This window comes from Mus caroli, chromosome 10 (assembly GCF_900094665.2).
Source record: "Mus caroli chromosome 10, CAROLI_EIJ_v1.1, whole genome shotgun sequence".
Classification (NCBI taxonomy): domain Eukaryota; kingdom Metazoa; phylum Chordata; class Mammalia; order Rodentia; family Muridae; genus Mus; species Mus caroli.
The window spans coordinates 75,682,919-75,706,776 of record NC_034579.1 but is presented as its reverse complement, the minus strand read 5'-3'; the positions used below and the strand labels follow the sequence as shown (position 1 = coordinate 75,706,776).

General features: G+C 41.7%; 2 protein-coding genes and 2 pseudogenes across 2 annotated transcripts in view; 1 reads left to right on the top strand and 3 right to left on the bottom strand.

The window, feature by feature from the left end:
• LOC110303021 overlaps positions 1-223 on the top strand; it is a 476-nt pseudogene extending 253 nt beyond the window's left edge.
• Positions 1-12,775, bottom strand: part of LOC110303018 (zinc finger protein 431-like) — an 18,402-nt gene extending 5,627 nt beyond the window's left edge. The window contains 1 exon segment of the mRNA XM_021173904.2: positions 12,649-12,775. Coding sequence (XP_021029563.2) covers positions 12,649-12,651 — 3 coding nt within the window. The 5' untranslated portion in view covers positions 12,652-12,775.
• LOC110303020 lies at positions 1,243-1,707 on the bottom strand (annotated as a pseudogene).
• Positions 12,776-18,454: 5,679 nt separating the features above from the next.
• The window catches only part of LOC110303019 (zinc finger protein 431), an 11,329-nt gene continuing 5,925 nt past the window's right edge, over positions 18,455-23,858 (bottom strand). Inside the window, exons 2-4 of the mRNA XM_021173905.2 lie at positions 20,706-20,832; positions 20,447-20,504; positions 18,455-19,915 (exon numbers count right to left, since the gene is read on the bottom strand). Coding sequence (XP_021029564.1) covers positions 18,550-19,915; positions 20,447-20,504; positions 20,706-20,832 — 1,551 coding nt within the window. The 3' untranslated portion in view covers positions 18,455-18,549. The remainder of the gene's footprint in view (positions 19,916-20,446; positions 20,505-20,705; positions 20,833-23,858) is intronic.

Genomic DNA, 23,858 nt, shown 5'->3' with positions numbered 1-23,858 from the left:
TATACCCAGGGAAAGCAGCATTATAACAGGAAACAGTGTGTTTATGGTGGGCAGACTAAACCTATTTTCCACAAAAAGGCTTAAAACTACAAAGAAGATTGTGCTGAGACTTGAATGTGTTGAGCCCAACTGAAGATCTAAGAGGATGCTAGTTATTAAGAGATGCAAGCATTTTGAACTGGGAGGAGATAAGACGAGAAAGAGCCAACTGATCAAGTTCTAAGCCAATTTTGTTATGAAGACAATAAAATCTTGACCTTTCAACCCCTTAAAAAATTAATTCTATCAGCCAGCAATATAAAAATAAAATATATAAGGCCAGAAAATTAGTTTAGTGAGCTAGCAACTGCTTCTATTCTACCTTACACTTTTCAGGGATGAAGTGTGTAATGGTGGAAAGGTGTGGGTGCATGAGAAGAAAGCATGGTGCTCAGTTTGAACCACCAGAAGACGTAAAAAGATGAAGTGTGGTGAGAAAATAAACACTCAACACCCTTCCCCAGAGACTAACTTCCTCCAGAAAGGATCCTCCTCCTAAGGTTCCAGACGCACTTCAATGAAAGCCACAAACATGAGGCAAATGTTCAAATAAACCATCCTACCTGGGAGAGTTGTCATTCAGCCTACCACATTTCAACACAGCTCATGGCATGCTCCTGTGGAGAGCCTATTCCAGTCATCCCATTACGCAAAACATATTTAGTTTTACTTCAAAGATTGCCATATTATGGAATAGTACTAACATTGTTCCAATGTACAAAGGTTTTTCTGACACTCCAGGCAAGATCTTTTTTTTTTTTATAATTTATTTTTTTTATTAGGTATTTTCCTCGTTTACATTTTCAATGCTATCCCAAAAGTCCCCCATGCCCACCCTCCCAATTCCCTACCCACCCACTCCCCCTTTTTGNCCCTGGGGTTCCCCTGTACTGGGGCATATAAAGTTTGCAAGTCCAATGGGCCTCTCTTTCCAGTGATGGCCGACTAGGCCATCTTTTGATACATATGCAGCTAGAGACAAGAGCTCCGGGGTACTGGTTAGTTCATATTGTTGTTCCACCTATAGGGTTGCAGTTCCCTTTAGCTCCTTGGGTAATTTCTCTAGCTCCTCCATTGGGGGCCGTGTGATCCATCCAATAGCTGACTGTGATCATCCACTTCTGTGTTTGCTAGGCACCGGATCTTTTTTTTTTTAATGGTGAAAAAAAAAGTGTATATTTAGAATTAGCCATCTGACTCAGTTTAGATGATCCCAATCTTATTGGCAACATCTAAGGCATCATAATCAGGAGCCAAGCAAACATACGCCTTCTTCTCTCCATTGGGCCTTATCAGGGTATTGACTTTGGCTACATCAATGTCATAGAGTTTCTTGACAGTCTGTTTGATCTGATGCTTGTTGGCCTTGACATCCACAATGAACAAAAGAGCGTTGTCCTCTATTTTCTTCATGGCTGACTCAGTGGTCAGTGGGAATTTGATGATAGCATAGTGGTCAAACTTGTTTCTCCTGGGCGTACTCTTCTGAGGATATTTTGGCTGCCTCCGGAGCCGCAGGGTCTTGGGTTGCCAGAAGGCGGGTGATGTTCAGATCTTCTTTTTGTGGCTGTGGACGCCTTTCAGCACCACCTTCTTAGCTTTCAAGGCCTTTGCTTTGGCTTCGGCTTTGGGAGGGGCAGGAGCTTCCTTCTTCGCTTTTGGCACCATCTTGGCGAAAAGGCTCCAGGCAAGATTTTGACTGTGATATCTTATAATATAATATATACATATACATACATACATATACACATATATATGTATGTATGTATGTATGTATGTATATATGTGTGTGTGTATATATGTATATATATATGTGGCTGCACAATGGCACAGAGTACACATACTCTTTCCAACAAAGAGAAAAGGAAAAAAAAAACCTGGACCAAGGAAAGACTGAAATCTTTCTAGGCAAAACCCAAATCTTGCAGCTCTGCGTCTCAGTTTCAAAGAGTTTAGATGGCTCTTTCTCTCTGCAGCTTCTCTTCTTCACCATGGTTTCGTAAAAAAGGATAAATGCCATGTAATTTATAGATTATTGAAACCACGTGGCATAAACTGAATGGTCAACACCCATAAATTTCCTGGTGTCACTCCAGTCCACTAAGGAGATGTCAGACTTCCATGCTGTGTGTTTGCTTTGATTTATTTTTACACATTGATTTACCTGATGTATAAACTTCCCCAGCCAAATGAGAAATTCTATTAGCTGTGTGGCTCCAACAAATAGTTATCCAGTTATCAAAGGAAACTGCTAATGATCTACAATGCTTAGACTTCAAAGACTCATGTGAATTTGCATCAGCCTAGATTCAACCTTGGGCAAACACACACCCCAGGGGAACCAAAATAGCCTGCTGGGAGCTAAGTGATCTGCTGCCAGTGAGCAGCTAGGACAGCAGGAGGCTGCAGATACAGGTGAAGCTGGGTCTTACTGCTTAACCTCACACCCCACCCCCACCCCCTGGTAATCTCCATGCCTGTTTTCCCTAAGACAGTAATGACTCCTGTCTTCCACCTGTGGCATCCATTCTTATGTCTACCCAAGCATATTCTAGGAACCTGTAGTTTTATATTCATTTCTTAGTTGCTTTGACATGAACAAGGTATGGAAAAAGAACATTCTAATATTGTTTCATTATCAACTATTTAAGATGTTTTTTCTGTATTCTGGATCTTACAGTCCTTAAACTATGAGTAACTAATCCCAGATTGCAATCATTTTGGGAGGAGGGAGCAAAAGGGGTTTTTTTTACTCACATTTTCATATAACAGTTTGTAATGGTTTGTATAGGCTTGGCCTGGGAAGTGGCACTATTAGGAGGTGTGACCTTGTTGGAGGAAATGTGTCACTGTGGGGGTGGGCTTAAGACCCTCATCCTAGCTGCCTGGAAGCCAGTATTCTGCTAGCAGCCTTCAGATGAAGATGTAGAACTCTCAGCAGGAGATATAGAACTCCTGCACCTCACCTGCCTGGATGCTGCCATGTACCCACCTTGATGATAATGAGCTGAACCTCTGAACCTGTAAGCCTGCAGCAATTAAATGTTGTCTTTATAAGACTTGCCTTGGTCATGGTGTCTGTTCACAGCAGTAAAACCCTAAGCCAAAAGTTGGTGCCCGGAGTGGGGTATTGCTGTGACAGTCCTGACCATGTTTTTGTTTGGAAGAATGTAGATTTGGGGACTTTGGATTTGCAAAACAGTGCTACGCTTTAAATGGGGCTTAATGAGCAATCCTATTAGGAATATGGAAGACTTTGTTACTAAGAGTAATTTGAATTGTGCAGACCTGGCCCAAGAAGTTTCAGTGGAGAATTTCAATATGTGGCCTAGAGGCCATTTTTGTGGTATTTTGGTGAAGAATGTGGCTACTTTTTGCCCTTGTCTGAAGATTCTACCTGAGGCTAAGGTGAAGAGAATCAGATTAATTGCACTGACAAAGGAAGTCTCAGAAATGAGTCTAAGTGAAGAAAAACTTAAATCCAGGCTTGGTGGACCATACCTTTAATCCCATCATAGACTTTGTTTTCTGGTTAAGTCCCATGAAGAGGATTTTAAACAAGTGGAGCAAGCTTAGAAAGGAAAAATAAAAAAATATATGGTTCAAGTATTAAACAGGTACCAGGAAGTGAAATGGATCCTAATCCTGGGTTCTAGGAGACAGCAGATGAAGGGAGTGGGACTTTGGGGCAAGATCCTATCCAGCTGGGGCTGGAGAGATGGCCCAGCAGGTAAGAGCACTAACTGCTCTTCAGAAGGTCCTGAGTTCAAATCCCAGCAACCACATGGTGGCTCACAACCATCCATAATGAGGTTGGATGCAATCTTCTGTTGTGTCTGAAGACAGCTACAATGTACTTACATATAATAAATAAAAAATTAAAAAAAAAAAAAAAAAAGATCCTACCCAGCTAAATTTAGATCCAGGCATGGTAGTACAAGCCTTTAATCCCAGGAGATAAAGCCAAGCAAATCTCTGAGTTCAAGGCCATCCTGGGAAAAAGCAGGCTCTAAGTGAAGAAAAACTTAAATCCAGGCTTGGTGGGCCATACCTTTAATCCCAGTGTTTAGGAGACAGACAAGCAGATTTCTGAGTTCAAAGTTAGTCTACGGAGCAAGTTCCAGGACAGCCAAACTTAGGCAGTGAAGGTGTTGAAGAACAGAAAGCTGGTGATAATGTAATCGAACAAGATAGATATGTTCCAGCCCCAACAAGCAGCAGAAATCCACAGTTTTGGCCATGTGGCTCTGGCTTTAGAGTCCAGAATAGAAGGGACTACTAGGACAACTGATGCTGATTAGCTGGAGCTCAGAAATTAGTGGTAATTAAGAAGAGATCGGCATCACTGAGGTGAAATCTTCTGGGAAGTTTTTCTGAGAACAAAGAGGCTGTGTTCCAAAGATAGCCAAGGTTGTACCTCATGCTGCAGCCAGCCGCACTTGGTAATGTGTAAGAGTCACTCAAGTGGTACTTGTTTTGAAGGCATGAAGGGGTCATGAAGAGCAGCTAAGGCTTGGCACTGTGAGAGTCCATGGAAGGCCATTAGTGAAGGTGCAGCCTCAGTTGTAGTTGATCGCCCAGGACTGATGGGAACATGCAAAGGAGTTGAGGCTTGGCACCATGATGAGAGCCTATAAGAGACTATTGGTAAAACCTAGTTGCAGTGGAAGACCCTAGTATATTGGAGATGCCACTACCATGGGAATGATCACCAAGAACAGCAGCAGCAATGGAGTGGATCAACCTGAGCTTAGAGTGCTACAGAGGGCAGAGCTGGAGAAGTGATGCCGACCCTTTGGAGGAGCCCAGAAGATCATGTTTGGATCCCAGGCATTAGAACAAAAAGGTATAATATTAAAGTTGCCTTGAAGGCCCCAAGATGTTTGAGATGCCAGAGCCATGAGATATCTGCTGAGGAAAGCCTGCTAAGAGGGAGTGTAACCAGCCCAGAAGAAAGAAGTTTGTTGCAGTCAACAAAGATGAAAAAGGAGTTGGAGATCTGAAGACCACTTTGACATCAGACATGGAAATGCAGAGTCTGGAGTTTGCCCAGCTGGTTTCCTGTCCTGCTTTGGAGATTACAGTTAAGTGACTGGATGGATCTCAGAAGAGACTTTGAACTTCGGACTTTTAACATTGTTGAGACTGCTAAGGGGATTTTGGAAGTTGGATTAAATGTACTTTTTATTATGCTGTGGCTAGATATGGCCCTCATAGACTCATATGTTTGAACAAGCCTATGGGGGCCAGGGAGTGGAATGTGCTTGGCCCAGAAAGTAGCCCTATTAGAAGGTGTGGACTTGTTGGAGTAGGTATGTCACTGTGGGTGTGGGCTTAAGACCCTCATCCTAGCTGCCTAGAAGTATTCTTCTAGCAGCCTACAGATGAAGGTGTAGAACTCTCAGTTGCTCCTGCACCATGCCTGCCTAGATGCAGTAAAACCCTAACTAAAATACAGTTCGTTATCAAAAAGTTAGAACAGAAACCCAAGCCAGGCAAGAATCTGGAGGCAGAGGCCATAGAATTTTGCTGTTTTCTGGCTTGCTCCCCATGGCTTGCTCAGTCTGCCTTCATACAGAACACAGGACCAATAGTCCATGCATGGCACAACTACATTTGGCTGGGCCCTTCTGCATCAATCACTAATTAAGAAAACGCTCCACAGCCACTGTGTTAGTTAGGGTTTTACTGCTATGAACAGACACCATGACCAAGGCAAATCTTATAAAGACAACATTTAATTGGGGCTGGCTTACAGGTTCATAAGTTCAGTTCATTATCATCAAGGCAGAAGTATGGCAGCATCCAGGCAGGTGTGGTGCAGGAGGAGCTGCAGGTTCTACATCTTTACCTGAAGGAAGCCAGGAACAGACTGGGCATCCTCAGGCAACGAGGAAGATCTCCAAGCCTATCCCCACAGTGACACGCTTCCTCCAACAAGGCCACACCTTCTAATAGTGCCACTCCTTGGGATGAGCATATGCAAACCATGACAGCCACTTTTTATTCTTTGTGAATTTCTCATCATGTACCCCAATACCTCTCATCTGCCTGCCCCTTTGTTTCAGCCCTCTGCCCTTTCAACTCCCTCCACCCCAGAAAAAATCTTGTTGTGGAAGCCATTGTGCATGTAGCACAGTGTGTCTCACAGTATAAACTTTTGTCCACACTTCTTAGTTGCAAATGTTCATTGCAATGAGTGCTCTGGCCTCTACTCCCTCCCCAGAAGCCCCTTGGGTATCCTGGTGTCCTGTGCTGTGGAGATCCTGGGACTTTAAATCTGCAAGTGAAGCCCCTTCATGCGCCCTAGCAGTTCAAAGATGAAGTAGATGTTGGGTTGACTTAACTCATAGCCCTGGATATTGACCTGAGTGATAGCTAAGTTGGTCACACCAACAGCTCACCCACACCCATACCACCAGGGTCAGCTTTACTGTCCTGCTTAAGCAAGGCATAGGCCAAGCCCTCCCAAGTGCTGCAGCCACTGAGTGGCAAGGCCAGTTCTCCTGCTTGATATAGGTGGCAAGGGTTGGGGCGGGGGTAGTCTCTCCCTCCAAACAACAACAAGGAGGGGCAGGGCCAGCACAGACCAGGGATGTCTGATGGCTTTTGGTAGTAATACAGGCCACGGACATCTACATGGACACCTGCTGCTGCAAGCCCTCTGACCCGGACATGAGCCTCAGCAGCTGCAAAGGCCACGACTTCACCGTGGCCTCAGGGAACATAGCATTCTACTCACGTCGGGCTGCTTTTTTCACCTTTGCATCTGTTGAGCCACTGTTAAGGCCAGAAAGTTGTGCAATTTCAGGAAGCCAATCTGGAGCAAGAGCGAGGCTGAAACATGTCCAAATCCCAAAAATCTTGTCCTGAGACCACCAGGAGGTAGGACTGTTCCCTCCTTCGAGTCTGCATGTTCTAATGCACATAGGCTCTACGACCCCAACCCTCTGCCACCCTGAGATAGCTACATAGCCTGGAGACCAAATTGCACATTTAGCTTCCTCATTCCCTGAGGACATGCCCAGCAAGCGCCTGAAATTCCTCTTCATGCTAATGGGGTGTGCCCAGCACCTCAGCCCAGCCAATGATGTACACTCACTGAAAACCCACCCACCTCCGAAAGTCCATATAGACCCCCAAAAAAGGAGGGCTGTTTCACTGAGAATCTCTCCAAGGCTCTTTCTCCCCTGCATTCAAGCTGGCTGGATCCTGCAAATACACCCCACTTGCATAAGCTTCTTTGCTTTCATTCCAGGCATGTGGATAACAGTGCCTGGATACCCTGAGAGAGGAAACAGAGCCAGGGAATAAAGCCTAGGTCACCTGATCTGTACAAGATGCTCTTAAAAAGTCACCTGCACATCAGCTTTTTACAACAGGTATTCAGTGGCTGTCACACAAGAGAACCACTGTGACCATGAGAACTGGACTCAACAGGTAGCAAGGTCCTCTTCTCTTGAAATTACAACTGGAGGAAGTTTTGTCTGTCTGTTTCAAATGTATAATGTGGCCACTACATGTTTGTTTCCGACTGGTCTTAAATATATGCATATACAATGTTCTACATGTCTTGGTTATAGATTATTGGCTTATAAGTTATTGGGTATGGTTAAAAACCTGTAACATCTGTATCAAAAAGTTAACTTAAAACTCCTAACTCAGGGTGGGAGCCATTCTGGGCAGCAGCACCGGGCATGAGCTAACCAAGAAAATGTGTCCAAAGATACTTTAAAATCAGGAAAAGATTTTATATAATTTCTGTCCTGTCTTAAAACCCAAGGGCGTGTGTGTGTGTGTGTGTGTGTGTGTGTGTGTGTGTGAAAGTATTAAAACTGCACCTCCATACAGTCATGTAAAAAACAAAAAAACAAAAACTTTACAACTTTGTAACATAAAAGTAAGCCAGTTGTTACTGATTTTGGAAACACTGAGTTGTTTACACTGTTAAATCTTGGTTTTGCCTTCTAAAAATGACTGTGCTCTCTGACTTCACCCTTTACACAGGTACTTTTTCAATACTGCAAAACATACAATTGAGAAATTTTAAACTTCTTTAAAGAAAGTTTAGGAATTTTACAAAAAAAAATTAAAAACTGGACATTTTAGAAACAGCAAATTTTTAAATTTATAAGGCTATGAGACAATTTAAAGTTCATCAGATATTTTATTGTAATGACCTTATCAATATATGATCTTGATGGATAGATAAATAAGACTAATAAATACCACAGCTAAACACCAGGCCACAAAATTCCTATCTTATGAGGCAACAGAATAATGACCTTAGACACTCTGATAAGGAACTTGAAACAGTTTCTCAACTTATGGGTTGAAACCCTTTGAGAATCAAAAGACCTTTCTGCAGAGGTCCCCTAGTGTTGCCAGACTGTCATATGTTTGTTTTAAGGTTGTGGTCACAACATAAAAGAAGAATTATGTTAAAGGATTCCAGGATTAAAACACTAAGAATCACTTGCTTAAAAATATGTCTCTCTGGGCTGGAGAGATGGCTCAGTGGTTAAGAGCACTAGCTGCTCTTCCAGGGGTCCTGAGTTCAATTCCCAGCAACCACATGGTGGCTCACAACCATCTGTATTGGGATCCAATGCCCTCTTCTAGTGTGACTGAAGACAGCTACAGTGTATTAGTATAGATAAAATAAATAAATAACTTTTAAAAAAAATATGTCTCTCGTGCTGGAGAGATGGCTCAGTGGTAAAGAGCTCCGACTATTCTTCCAAAGGTCCTGAGCAACCACATGGTGACTCACAACCATCCATAATGAGATCTGACGCCCTCTTCTGGTACATCTGAAGACAGCTACAGTGTACTTAGATATTATAATAATAATAAATAAATCTTTAAAATAAAAAAGATTTACCTATCTATTCCGACTAACACAGACTGACTTAAAGATACATGTCTAACCTTAGCTTAGAAAAAGCCTCTACAAGACTGGGTTGTAGATAGACCTGCAAGGCATTTTTTTTTTTTTTTAATTAGCAATCAATGGGGAGGACCTAGTCTACTGGGAGTGGTGCCATCCCTGGGCTGGTGGTCCTGGATTCTATAAGAAAGCAGGCTGAGCAAACCATAGGGAGCAAGCCAGTAAGCAGCGCCTTCCATGGCCTCTGCATCAGCTCCTGCCTCCAGGTTCTTTTCCTGTTTGAGTTCCCATCCTGGTTTCCTTCAATACTGAACAGTGATGTGGAAGTATAAGCCAAATAAACCTTTTCCAACCTGTTCTTTGGTCATGATGCTTCATCATAGCAACAGAAAAACTAAGACACATACCTACATGACACATTGTTCTAAAAAATAAATGAATGAATAACCACTTGCAGAAAATTGAATGAAGTTCATAATAAGTGAGAAGCATTGGAGAACAGAAGCAAACAGAGACGAGAGCAGTAATGTATGTACAAAAATGATATTTTTGGGGCTGTGGATTGTGTGGCTGCTTACAGCACTCAGCAGTTAACATTTACACAGGCCAGGCCAGATAGTCAATGATACTGCAGTGGTCTGAGTGAGAATGACCCCCATAGGCCCTTATGTTTCATTGAGTGGTCATCAGGGAGTGGCAATGCTTGAGAAGGATCGGGACAAGTGGCCTTTGGTCTTGGAGGAAATATGTGACAAGGGGCATGACCTGAGTTTCAATAGTCAGGAGGGATGGCAGCCCTTGGCAGAGAATAGGAGGGGTGGTGTTGTAGAAGAAAGTGTCACTTGGGGTGTACTTCGAGGTTTCAAGGGCCCAAGCCAGGACCGTTGGCTTTCTCTCTTCCTGCTGCCTACAGTTCCAGATGTAGAACTCTCAGTTAACATGCCTGCCGCATGCCACCATGCTCTTGACCATGATGACAAAAGAATAAATCTCTGAAACTGTAAGCAATCCCCAATTAAATGCTTCCTGTTATAAGAATTGTCACGGTCTTGTAATAGCAATAAAACATAGGCTAACTGTATTACTTAAGGTTTCCATTGTTGTGAAGAGACACCAAGACTACAGACAGCAATTCTTACAAAAGAAAACATTTCATTGGGGCCGGCTCACAGTTTCAGAGACTTAGTCTATTATCATCATGGCAAGAAGCATAGCAGCATCCTGGCAGACGTGGAGCTGGAGAAGATCCTGAGAGTTCTAAGTCTTGGTCTACAGGCAGAAGAAGAAGGGGACTGTATCACACTGACTACATTTGATCATAAAGAAGTCAAAGGTCACCTCCACAGTGGCACATTTCCTTTCAACAAGACCACACCTACTCCAACAAGGCCACATCTCCTCATAGTGCCACTCCCTAGGAAGCAAGCATTCAAACACATGAGTCTATGAGAGCCATATCCATTCAACCCCCACACTAAGTCACATATTGAAACTTGGCTTTTAAAAGAGATTAGAAGTAAATAAAAGAGCAGCTAGATATTTTGACTTTAAAACAGAATAAATTCTTTCCTGGTAGAGAAAATGCCATTAATAGGTGACTATCTGGCCTGGCCTGTGTAAATGTTAACTGCTGAGTGCTGTAAGCAGCCACACAATCCACAGCCCAATCAATACCCTGTGTCTCAGGCCTCCTACCAGAGTGAAATGAGCCAACCAGATTCGCATTTATTTACCCACATGAGAGAGTTGTTCAATTGAAAATTTCATTAGCGCAAAATAATATTCCAAAATTGGACCCACCAATTTGGTTTGGCTTCAGTCATATGGTCTGAATTGATGCATGCTAGGAAAAGTACAAGAAAGTCATTCACCTGACACATCGGCACCTTCTTTATAACAAAGACCCCAGCAGTTCACTGAATTAAACAACCTGTAATTCAGCTATTGCATAGCCTATCTCCCCCTGCAATGGACACAATGAACTTTTCCTTCTATTCTGGTCTCAAGGGAGAACCCATACTCCACACACAAAGCCTTATGGACAGCCCATGACATGAGTCACAGAGATATTTTTTTAGAACCATGTGATGTTACAAACCTTTTATCCAAGAGTTGAGGATGTTGACTCTGAAAGGGAGCAAGGCCTGTGTAGCCACATAGTGGGATGAAGGCAACCTGAGTCAACATAAGAGACCTTCTCATAAATTTATTTTTTTAAAAGCCCTACCTGGACTGGTTGGGACTCATGTTTTACAAAGAACATCAGCTATGAACAAAGCTGTATCAGACTCTGTAATAAGACAAGTGTTAATAGAAACCTTGGCATTTGGAAATGCAAACACTGAATATTTTAAAAGATATTAAATCGTTAAAGACAGGGGCAGCACCCATGTACAAGTGGATAAAGGAGACAACTGATATTGTTCTAACATGCATCATGCTAATATCATTTGTTACTAGCATTAACATGGTGGCACAAAATTATCCATAGCTCCTGTTGCAGAGCATCTGATGTCCTCTTTAGTTTTCTGTGGGCACCAAACACCCAACTGATGAACACATACACTAAAGCAAAAACACTCATGCACATGAAAGAAATTTAGTAAATAAAAAACACATACCCTCATAACACTTACATGTCCTTTTGAATAAATACAGGAATACCTAGAAATGTGACAAATGTCTGGAGCCAAAACTGTAACTATGTTATAAAAAGAATCAATGAAATCAACCAAAGTAGAGAAATTCAAGGATTGTAGACAAGAAGTCTCAATATTATTTTAGTGCAGAATCTGAGCTATAGATCCAACAAATAAAGAGTCTAACGGTTTCTGCAATGAACGACAGAAAACAGATGACAAAACGTCATCATGAATGAAAACGTGAGCACACAAGACTGAATAAACAGCACAGGGACACCGTCTGACTTCTAAGTTACCCTACACCTGCGATAAAGACTGCTGTTTAAGAAAGAATAAAAAGGGGCTGGTGAGATGGCTCAGTGGGTAAGAGCACCCGACTGCTCTTCCGAAGGTCCAGAGTTCAAGTCCCAGCAACCACATGGTGGCTCACAGCCATCCGTAACGAGATCTGGCGCCCTCTTCTGGAGTGTCTGAAGACAGCTACAGTGTACTTACATATAATAAATGAATCTTTAAAAAAAAAAAAAAAAAAAGAATAAAAAGATCAGGAGAACATAAAGAACAATTAGAACAAAATCGCAATTAATATTCGGTCGATTCTGACAACTTAGGCAGGGAAACACAGTGGGTCTGGCCTTACTAACACACGTGAATTAACACATGCGAATGTGTTAATGACACAGTCTTTAGACCTGCGCAGAATTCACTGTAGATGTACCCTACACGTGAACGTCAAGTGCCTAGTAAGAACCTGTAGAAGACGCTAGGGAAACTAGAGCTCTGCCAGGCAGCAGCACTTCTCTCCCCTGACAATAAAAGCCGCGCATGCGCGTGCCCTGCAGACTGACGAGAAGAGTTTCCAAGCAACTTCTCAGGCTGTGCGCAGGCGCAGCCAGGGGACCTGTGCCAGGGAGAGGTCCGGTTTCCGCCTGCGAGGGGCAAGGACCCTCAGTAACCTGAGGTGAACGAACGGAATCACACCGGGCGCCGCGTCCCACAGACAGTTCCCGCACCCCGGGGCAACCCCACACGGGCTCCCACGGATCCTCCCCGCGTGGGGACGGCGGCCCCGCTCACCATGGCGCGGATTCCCAGTTCGCCCGCTCTCCTCACAGCTCCTAACAGCTGGTCTCAGCACAGAACCCGGAACCACCAAAGCCTCCCTCAGAAACACAGCGGAGCCTGCAGCATGGCGGACCGGAAGTACCCGCCCCCATTCTAACTGGCATCCGTATCCAAGCCCTGAGTGGCTAGTGAGGCCTTGAGTGACAGGAGCGGCTCCCTTAGCTTGCATAGACCCAGCATTGTGGTACACAGTCCTGGGCGGCTCCACCCCAAGTACAGAACTGTCCTGCTGGACAGACCTGCAGAGAGACTGTAGAACTTGCACCCGTAGTGCAAAGTTGTCCCTGCACTAATTCTGCACACAGTAGGCACTACCTCGTGTAGGCATAGGGTGTCTAGCATACACAGACCGTTACACTATGTGCACTGTGTGATCCTCCTGCTCACAGCTGAAAAGAGGTCATATTTAAGCCACCTGATTGATATTCACCAGACATTAGCAGTGTCTATAAGACTCACTAAAGATTGCTCGAATCTCTCTCAGCTGAACACTGTTGGCCAAATATTAACACTTTCCCAGCTTTCTGTGGTGGCAATGACCTTTCATGCCACCTTTTGGGAGGTGGAGGCAGGGCATTAAAAGTTTCTGGTCTGAGACCAGAAACACAATTATGGTCCCCAAAGGGGAGGTTCCAGGGTGATGACCTAGGATTCAAAAATTAAGAGTTTGGCATTGCCCAGCTGTGGTGATGCATACCTTTAATGCCAGCACTTGGGAGGCAAAGGCAGGTGGATCTCTGTGAGTCTGAGGCCAGCCTGGTCTAGCCTTTCAAAAGTGTGAACTCTGGCTGTGAAGATAAGGAATGTCTGTAATGTAAATTATATTCCATTCCTTAAAGAGCTTCTTATACTTTTTACTACTATAGGCTGGTTCGCTGTCAGTTTTGATAGAAGTTGGCAGCCCATAACAGCCAAAGTTTGTATAAGAAGAGAGCACACTGCTGAAGCATTCTCTGAGGACTGAGAAACTACCCAGAAAAAAAAATTTTTTTTTAAGTATCAACGAAAATGTACAGGGATGGTGTCTGTGGCACAAGAGCAAAGAGAATGATATCCATCTGCCACAATTCATTAGTATTTTTACCTCTGTGATTAACCACTGCTATTTGACTAAGGCAGTAGGGAACACATTTAGGATATTCCTGCACAATTGTCCCATTTGTCCAAGTAGGATGTGACACATGAAGTCTGTGAGCATCAGTGGATAGGTTTTGATGTTCTTGTTCTAGAGAAGTAAAAATAAAACAGATTAATGCATCAGCTTGCTATTCCCTTCTGCAGTAAATCCAAGGTCAGACTATCTGAGAATGGGTAATAAACAAAGGATTTGGGCAGGCTTTAACCAGATTTTGTAGTTCCATTTGTAACGGTAGCATATCAGGAAGTGAAGATGAAACTAAGGCAATTTCTATTTCTGGAAATAATCCTACAACATAAGCAGAACAGCATGAGCAGAATGGTTGTTAGTGAACCATCTAAGGGTAGGGCTGTTGGTACTACAACAGTGGCCCTCCCATATAAAACTGGAAACTTAATCACTGTGATGCCCTGTGTTTGGACAACTGGCACAGCCTGAAGTTCTTTTTCAAACCATGTATCAGCATCTTCCCAAGAGGCATCTACCAGTGCATCCCGCGCTTCATCGTGCTTGGTCTCTAGCAGTGAGGGAATATTAATCTGATTTCACCACTGTTGTGGTAAATCTTGGCCCCATAATTTTATGACTATGTCAGCCACTTAAGGCCTTGACTACTTGACTTTCCAGTCACTTAGAAAACTCTTTTATCTGAGATAACTTTCTAATTCCTAGAAACTGTGTATAAACCTTTTGAAGTGGCCATTCTGAGTTCCAAAATGTTTGTGAAATGAGTTACATCAGCTCCTGTATTCATCAAGCCTTCTACCTAAATACCATTTACCTGCTATTTTAATTCTTGCCTCTTATCATTAACAACTGCCTGCCAGAACACACATTTTCCAGTACTTCCAAACTCTTGGGGTTTTTTTTCCTGTGGGAGTTTTGCATTTGATGCAGGAAAACAGGAGCAGCTGAGCAATTCTATCACATCCTATCAATCCTATCATTTGCTTTTTTTTTTTTTAACATGTCATTAATTTGAATTTCTCCTTTGAAATCTTCATCTATAATTCCTGAATGCACAATGAATCTTTGGAAAGTTAACCCAGTCCTTTCCAAAATCATCCCTATTATCAAGGCATGCAAAGGACCATAAATTCCAGTAGATATTTTATAACATTGAGGTTTTAGAAGTAGAGTAAGGTGTTTATCTACGGCCAGGTCTAGAGTAACACTGCCTGCAGAAGCATACATTACATTTACAATACTTAGTTAAGATTTTTCTGCCTGCTTGCTATTTCCTGGCTGACAGGAGTCAAATAGCTCATACTTTTTGTTGTGGGGCTTCAAGTCAAGCCCCCAAGAAATCTCCTGTCTGTAAAAATTTGCCTTGGATATCTGCTGGACCAACACTTCAATAGTCCAAGGGCAACCCTTGCCACATTGCCTGCACAACTCCCGAAGCCACTACCCTTCAGGATGCCTTATTCACTTTTCCTGCACAAAACCCCTTATTTTTTGCAATTAATGCACCAGCCATCTTGAGAGCTGAAATCTTTAGGACCTTGGTTACACTTTCTTTGCAAATGACAGTATATCCCACAATCCAATCACCAGGCCTTTTGATATTGAAGACCTCCAGTTATTCCTTCACCTATGCTATTAGCCTGGTACACATTGGAACAATATCAGTTGTATCCTTTATTCACTTATACATGGGTGCTGCCCCTGCCTTTAATGGTCTAATAAGTGCTTTTAATATTCAGTATTTATATTTCCATATGCCAGGTTTCTATAAATGCTTGTCTTACATAAGGGTCTGATACGGCTTTGTTCACAACTGACATTTTTTGTACAAAAAAAAAAAAAAATTCAGTGAAGAATTCGCCAGAGCTTATATAGTCTTTGTAAACAAGGTGAACATTTTCTGAGGTGCTCAAATTTGCCCCAAGCTCCTAACATTGCTAATCAACATTGTTCTGTAGTAGCATCATCAAACTGAATCTGTTCCTTTATATCAGAGTCAGCAACTGGTCCTTGACTAGCCTCCTTCCCCTCGCTCTATTTCACTGTTCAGTATTTACAGCTTCTTCCCTCTACCACATTAGCCATTGCAATTGTGGACTGGCCTCTAGTGCAACTGTCACCAATTCCTTCCAGCCTTGGGGAATAATTCTCTTTTGAGTAGGCCAGGTTTTACAATTGCTTTCATATAAGGTGAGGACATCCCATATGAAATCGCAGCCTCTTTAAAACACTCTAGATCTATCATTTCTAGAGGTCACCATCCTATATTACAACCTTGATCCATCCCATTAGAAAGCATATACTAGCAGGCATACTGGGAAAGATGATGGTGATTAGGTAACCTACACCCCCACCTCTGGTGGTACAGTTGGCTCAAGGTTAACCCTTTCTCTCAAAATGGGCTATTTCATCAGCCTGTTCTGCCTTTTCTGCTTTTCCCTGACCTGACCACCCTCTTGCACAGCTAGCTTCTCACCCTCTTTCCTCCTATGAGAAACTCCTGTTTGCAGTCACCCAGACTGAGGTTTTGTTGTTCTCCCTCTTCCAGTGTTTCTTGCTTCCCAAATGCTTCAACTTCCATCCACAATTTCCCTGCCAATTCTACAGCCCCTTCAGAAAAGAGCTGAGAGAACCCTTTTGTCTTCCCATTTCTGCCATTTTTTGTTATTTGGGTCCCTCATATCTACTCACAATTTTTGCAAATGCTCAGTCATTCTCCCAATCTTCTTTGAGACAGAATAAAGGTAGGAAAGAAGAAAAGAAACAGAAAATTTCCTGTGGGAGCAGACCATGGAATTTTCCAATGACAGCTGCCAAAATGTTTTGCTGTTATCTTGAAACAAAGATCCATTCCTTCATCCACTTCTGTGTCCTCTAAAATATTTGAAATCAAATTTCTCATTCTGCTTGGTCCCACTTATAAGCACCAATTATAGCCGGTGTTTGCTACTTTAGGGATTCTTATTTCTTCCACCCTTCTCCACCCCATTTTTCTTCCCTTATACCACCCCTAAAACTAAACAGGAGAGAAAGAAATGATAAAGGGGAAAGGAAGCAATTTTTATTAGACTACTTCCTGCTGATTAGGGGTATCAGGTTCCTTAGGGCAAGACTGATCTTTGCCATCAGGATATGTAATTTCTACTTCTCATTTCTTTCTGCGGTACTACTTCAAAACTGACAAACTGCGACCAACACCAACAAAAACACCAACCAGCCACTCACACTGCCTCTTAGAGCCCTAGCATTTATATAAACTCTGAAAAGTCCCCAGAATTCCAAACATCACACAATTCCATAAATTATCTGCTGCTGGCAAAAATCATACCTCTGATAGAGCAAGAGGCAAATCATACACAGCTTCTATGAACAATCTGAAGCAGCCCCACATTCCCACACCTGGATTTAAAAACATATTCACTTAACATTTCTGTTTTTTAAAGAACCCAAAATTACAAACTTCTCACTACATTCAGATTATTTTAGGAAAAGAATCCATAAAGGGAGAGATGGTTGTTTGGTTGGGGCTTTATTGTTGTTGTCTTGAGGGTCTGTTTGATATTTATGACACAGGATCTCTCTACATAGCTATGCCATCCTGGACCTCCCTATGTGGTCCAAGCTGGCCTCGAATTCAGAAATCCACCTGTGTCTCCAAGTGGGGGATTCCAGGCGTGCACCTCTATATCCAGCTGAGATGTTTGTAAAATGACCTATCTTATAATCAGAGAGTGAAAGGATAATGGAGGATCTTGACCCAGTTCACAGGTCAATCAACGGGGTCTGCAAGGGAGAGAGTGGGGATGGAGGGGCAAGAGACACGAAGAATGGAGACAAGACAGTCTGCCTGATCCGAGTCTATTGAAAGGCAACTATGGATATGTAAGCACAAGCTGGGGAGGGCAACTGGAGACACTTAACCACAAGTCGAGGATGTGTCTGAGAAAAACAGGATGTTATCAGAGTGTGTTCAGCTGTGGTGGGCTGCTTGCAAAAACATCATGCTAGGAAAACAAGTCTCTCGTCAGGGTGGAAAAGTACCAACCTGTAAGTAAACAGCCTGAGATGGCTGCAGAGATGATAGCAGCTTTCTGCTAAGAGTCGGCAGTCCTCTTAACAGGATCTAAATAGGACCCATCATTCTTTTGATGAACATAGACAATTCTTGAAATATTACAATGCATTAACTGGTAAACCATTATGTTCTGAATATTTTCATTTTGTTTGCTTTAATTTCATCTTTAATAAATTTTACCTGTGTGTATATAACTATGCTCTGGTGTGCATGTTCCAGTCAGACGACAACTTACATTGGTCTACTACCTATTTACTCTTTTATTCAAATTATTGTGTTCCTCTATCCTTGGATGACTATTTGTATACATTTTGAAAAGACATTTTAAAGATGAAACGGTTCCACTAATCTTACATAAGCACCAATGAGATGTCTCAGTAGGAAAATGTGTTTGATATGTAAGGCTTTACTGCACTTATTAGATTCATGGTGTTTCTTTCCAGTAGGAATTCTTTCATAACCTTAAAGAAACCAGTAACACGCAGAGGCAGTATCACATTGATTACATTTGTCAGGTTTCTCTCCAATTTATATCTTTAATGTATCTGAAGTTTACACTAACGTGCCAAAGCTTTACTGAATCAATTATATCCAAAGGGGTTCTCTTCAGAATGACATTTTTTGTGATTATGAAGACTATTCGAATATGCAAATGCTTTACCACAATGATTATTCATAGTTTCTCTCCAGTATGATTTCTTTCATGTCTATACAGATTACTGCAACATGCAAAGGCTTTACTACATTGACTACATTTATATGGCTTCTCTCCAGTATGAGTTCTCCTGTGTATTTGAAGACTATTTTGACTTGTAAAGGGTTTTCCACATTGACTACACTCATAAAGTTTCTTTCCAGTATGATTTCTTTCATGTATTTGAAGACGTCTGAGACATGCAAAGGCTTTAGCACACTGATTACATTTATAAGGTTTCTCAATAGTATGACGTTTTTCATGATTTCGAAGACTACTACCACTTGCATAGGCTTTACCACATTGATTGCACACATAAGGTTTCTCTCCAGTATGAATTCTTTCATGTATTTGAAGAAAACTGCATCTTGCAAAAGATTTACCACACTGATTACATTCATAAGGTTTCTCTCCACTGTGAGTTCTTTTATGCCTTTGAAGAGTACTGCAACATACAAAGGTCTTACTGCATTGATTACACTCATAAGGTTTCTCTCCACTATGACTTCTTTCATGAATTTGAAGACTACTAGACCATGTAAAGGCTTTACCACATTGAGTACATTTGTGCAATTTCTTTCCAGCATGATATCTTTCATGTATATAAAGATTCCTGTGATTTGCAAAGGCTTTACCACATAGAGTACATTTATGTGGTTTATCAAGAGTATGATATTCTTCATGATTTCGAAGATTTCTATAACGGGCAAAGGTTTTACCACACTGATTACACATATAGGGTTTCTTTCCAGTATGAATTATTTCATGCCTGTGAAGACTACTGCTACAAACAAAGGCTTTACCACAATGATTACATTCATAAGGTTTCTCTCCAGTATGACTTCTTTCATGCATTTGAAGACCACTACGCCGTGTAAAGGTTTTACCACAGTGGTTACATCTATAAGGTTTCTTTCCAGTGTGAATGTTTTCATGTGTTTGAAGATAACTGAGACATGCAAAGGCTTTCCCACATTCATTGCAGCAATATGGTTTCTCTCCTGTGTGAGTTCTTTTGTGCGTTTGAAGATTACTTTTACTTGTGAAGGCTTTCCCACACTCACTGCAATCATATGGTTTCTCTCCAGTGTGAGTTCTTTGGTGAATTTGAAGAGCACTGGGACTTGGAAAGGCTTTACCACAGTGATTACATTCATAGGGTTTTTCTACAGTATGATATTTTTCATGTTTTTGAAGACTACGGAAATTTGCAAAGGCTTTACTGCACTGATTGCATTCATAGGGTTTCTCTTCAGTATGGATCCTTTCATATGTTTGAAGAAAACTCTTCTGTGCAAAGGTACATTGCTTCTTTCCATGTCCCTTATGCTCACAAGACTTGTATCTGCAATTATAGATGTTATACTTATTAAAGGAGAAATAACAAACAAAAGGTTTTCAAATATTCACATAGTTTGAATTCTTGTTCCCCACAGATATGTGCTATAAGGATTAAGGTTTCTCCATGACATCGGCCTTCTTGCCTCCCATAAACTGTTCTTCTCACTAAATTTTGGAACGACTATTTGTTTATAAAAGTTCTTGGACATTCACGGGTCCCCAATCAATGTGCATGCTTTTTGTTAAAATTGAATAGGATGAAACTAAATGGTTGACAGTTCTACAACACAGTTCTCACAGGCCTATGACTAAACTATCATCATGTGTTAAGGTATGATTTCTGTGTTTGTTAGAAGTTTGCCTTGCAGACACAGGTTAGCTACCTGAAATTGAAGTACACAGCCTTGTGAGAATTTAATCCTCATTAATATACATAAAGCTGTGCTTATTCCCACTACTGCTTCTCTTTACAACTTCAGGACACATTAAAACTTCTTCAGTGATGCATCTGTATCAGCTTGCACATGAAATTTACCTTCCACGTCCTCTAGAACTGTGACAGTGTTCTTCAATGTTGTCTTCCAATTTGTAACCTAAAATAATAATACCAGAAAATTTATGATATATTATTGGATAGTATGCAATTTTAAGTTAGTATCTTTGGTAAACCCGAGAATCATGTCTCAATAGTCACCACATTCTTCCTCTGTCACAAGAGAAATCAGAGAAGTACACCAATAACCAAGAAACCTTGTCCCCTTGTTTAGAAAGTGAAGGAAAACTCACATTCTTACCTATAGCAGTGAGGTTCCTGCATGTCTCCAGCATCACATCTTTGTAGAGACTCTTCTGGGAAGGATTCAGCAAAGCCCACTCTTCATGAGTGAATTTCACATACACATCCTCATAGGTCACCGCATCCTAAAAGAGCCCATACATATACATAAGAAAAATAGTGAGACTGACTGCACTGTAAATGTACATTTCATTGAGAATATATAATTCTGGGTGCTCCACACATTTATTCCATATCACAGACATTCAAATGAAGTCTCCAAGTGTTTTTAGAAGGAAACAGAAAAGGAGGATCACATCTCTCATTTCTGGGCCCACTGAATTCCACACGGCATTTCAAGAGAGATGACTACTAACAGATGATACAGAGAGACACTCAAACAGATCAGTGCTATTGAGTATACATTAGCAAAATTGTATCAAAATCCCTAACTTCAAAAAAGGATAGACAAAATGTTTAATATACTCAGTAGATACTGGCCATTAAACCTGTCTGAGATCTGCTGAGTATGGCATTTAAGAAGTTTAAAATTATCATGACAGAGACTCTTAGGTCCTAGCAATGACCCTCAAGGTCTCCAAGAAGACAACTGACACAGCAACAAAGGACTCCACCTGGATTGTGGAAACATTAACTGGTGATGGCCATGCATCAGCTGCAGGGTACGCATTTGATTGCTTCACTGATGGGCCATTTCTGTGGCAAGGCCCATGGAAAACCCTTCTCACTTGGCAAGGACCTGTGGTGAATTTTGGTGGCCCACTGCTTATTACCTAGGTCATATATGGTACAAGGTCTCTTTGCTTTTGCTATGCTGTTTATACTCATAGCAATATTTAGTTTCACTTTGTGGGTCATGGGCAAAGCCAAGATTATGCAGACTGAAAGCCCTGTGGATGATTCTATGTTTTTCTAAATACTCATTCTAGGGGCAAAATCCTCCTTTCCTCTATCAAGCTTCTACTTGTGACCATTAATCCTGAGTATTTTGGGACATATAATTGTGTCACTAGAGATACTGCTACAGTCACACTGAGTAAGTCTGTGGCAACCCCAGGCTTGAGAAGAGGAGTATGTCCTGCTTGCATAACTGTTCTGAGGAAGATATGTCTAAACAACAGAGACTTAAAATGGGTAGGTGTTGCAGCCTGACCAGCAGTCTGCAACGTGAACGGTTCATCTGAGGATGGCAGCTCGAGCTGAAAAGAGAGGAAACTAGACAGGGCGAAAAAAGAAACGGAGCCAAGTCTCTGATCAAAGCTCTCCTTTACTAGTTCCGACATTCAGTTATAAAGGAAGGGGGAGGGAACCCGATTTCCCGCCAAGTAACTCAGGGTCCAGTAGCAGGATGAACACGTGTGTGGCTCCGGAAAGATAGTATCAGAAATTGATAGGTACATATGAGGAAAGGTTACTTAGTAAAATGAGCACATCTTTGTCTTCAGTTTAAAATGTATTTTGACAGAGGGGTAGTATCTGATGACTGGACTTATAATCAGGAGTGTTTAATCTGTCTATCACCTTGCATAACTGTGTAATGGCATTTGCTACCAGCTGGGTTTGTGCTCATATCCACAGGTCATGCCTGACTAGACATTTATTTTTGCCTTTCTGAATTGTGCTTTGTAGTGCAAAATAAGATTAGGGGTGTGTGACTGACCCAGTGGGAGGAGGAAGAAAAACTATTGGGGGCCTTTACAATGATGGGACTTTTATAATGCTGATATTATGATCTCTTTAAATTAAAGTAACCAATAATATCACTACTCAGGCAAGCAGGATTGGGATTGTATAAATAAAGATGGCTCAGGGCCACTTGCTTGAATAGGTGGTCACTTGCTTAAACAGGTGGTCACTGTTTTCATTTTCCCTGACACCACACATCCATCCTCAGGTTCCAGAACCCCTCTAGTGCTGGATTCCAGCAACTAACCACTGGGCGAGACTGCTTCAGGGCCCAGACTGCCCCACTTTACCTAGACAAGATACAGTCAATCCCTCCCATATTCCTCCTACACAGGAATGTCTCTGATGCTGATACCTCTGCCCCCATCACCATGGAAACCACAGGAGCCTAGGATGGCTGTCTACATAATGAACTATGGACCAGCCTTGATCATTTTAGTTGATACATAGCCCATTTAGATTATAATTTGTCCTTCTGAAGTCTCTGACCACATCGATACTAAGCTAACTATAGTTTTGCCACTTAGACAACAGCAATCATCTTCTTCCCCCAAGCCACCTTGTTAGTCCATTAGTTCTTTAGTTAAATAAAGCTGCTGTGTACCTTGTTAAGGAAAGGAAACCAAGTTTACATTGTTAACAGGCTTCATGTTAAAAGATAAACAGGTTTATAACCTTTTACTAAAAGAACATAATTTACAATGACAGTTAATAATAACTACTATGTCTCTGATAAATGATTAAAATTTAAAAAAAATGTTCAAAACCAACACAAGGTCTAAGGATATAAAAACTTACGTTCTAAGGATCAAAAAATGATTTAAAATATATAGAAACTTAAAAAAAAAGTTTTCAGATTTCTTTCCCTTCTGTGCTGTTATCACGCTGAGATTTCAGAAGTTGAAGACTTGATGAAGCACTGACTCTTTATTACTCAGTCACAAGCTCAGGATAAAGGGAAAACTTCTGGTTTCTTTGGAAAGTTAGTTAGATCAAATGATGTTTTGATGGAGCAAACAGGTAAAAGGATGCCTTGCTAAAGCAGACACATGAAAGAATATTTTCCTGAAGCAGACACAAGTGAAAGAATGTTTTGATACAGCAAACGTGAAAGGACGCTTGACAAAGTAATATAAATATGACGCCACAGAGAGTGGGAGACGAGCGCCAAGCATTGGTTTGGTATGCTTCACTATGCTGCCATTGAGAGAAACTCACCCAAGACCTACTCATGAGGTTCCTACAGCAATATGCCACTTCCATGGCCTCATCTCTGACTGCTGGTGCTGAGTTGTATTTGGTGTTTGCTATGAGACTGAATTACTGCCAAAAAGATCAAACTTGCCTCAGAGAACTCTTGCTGAACAGGTTCACCTCCTAATAACTTCTCTCTAATCACTTCCCTCACCTCCTAATAACTTCTCTCTAATCACTTCCCTCACCTCCTAATAACTTCTCTCTAATC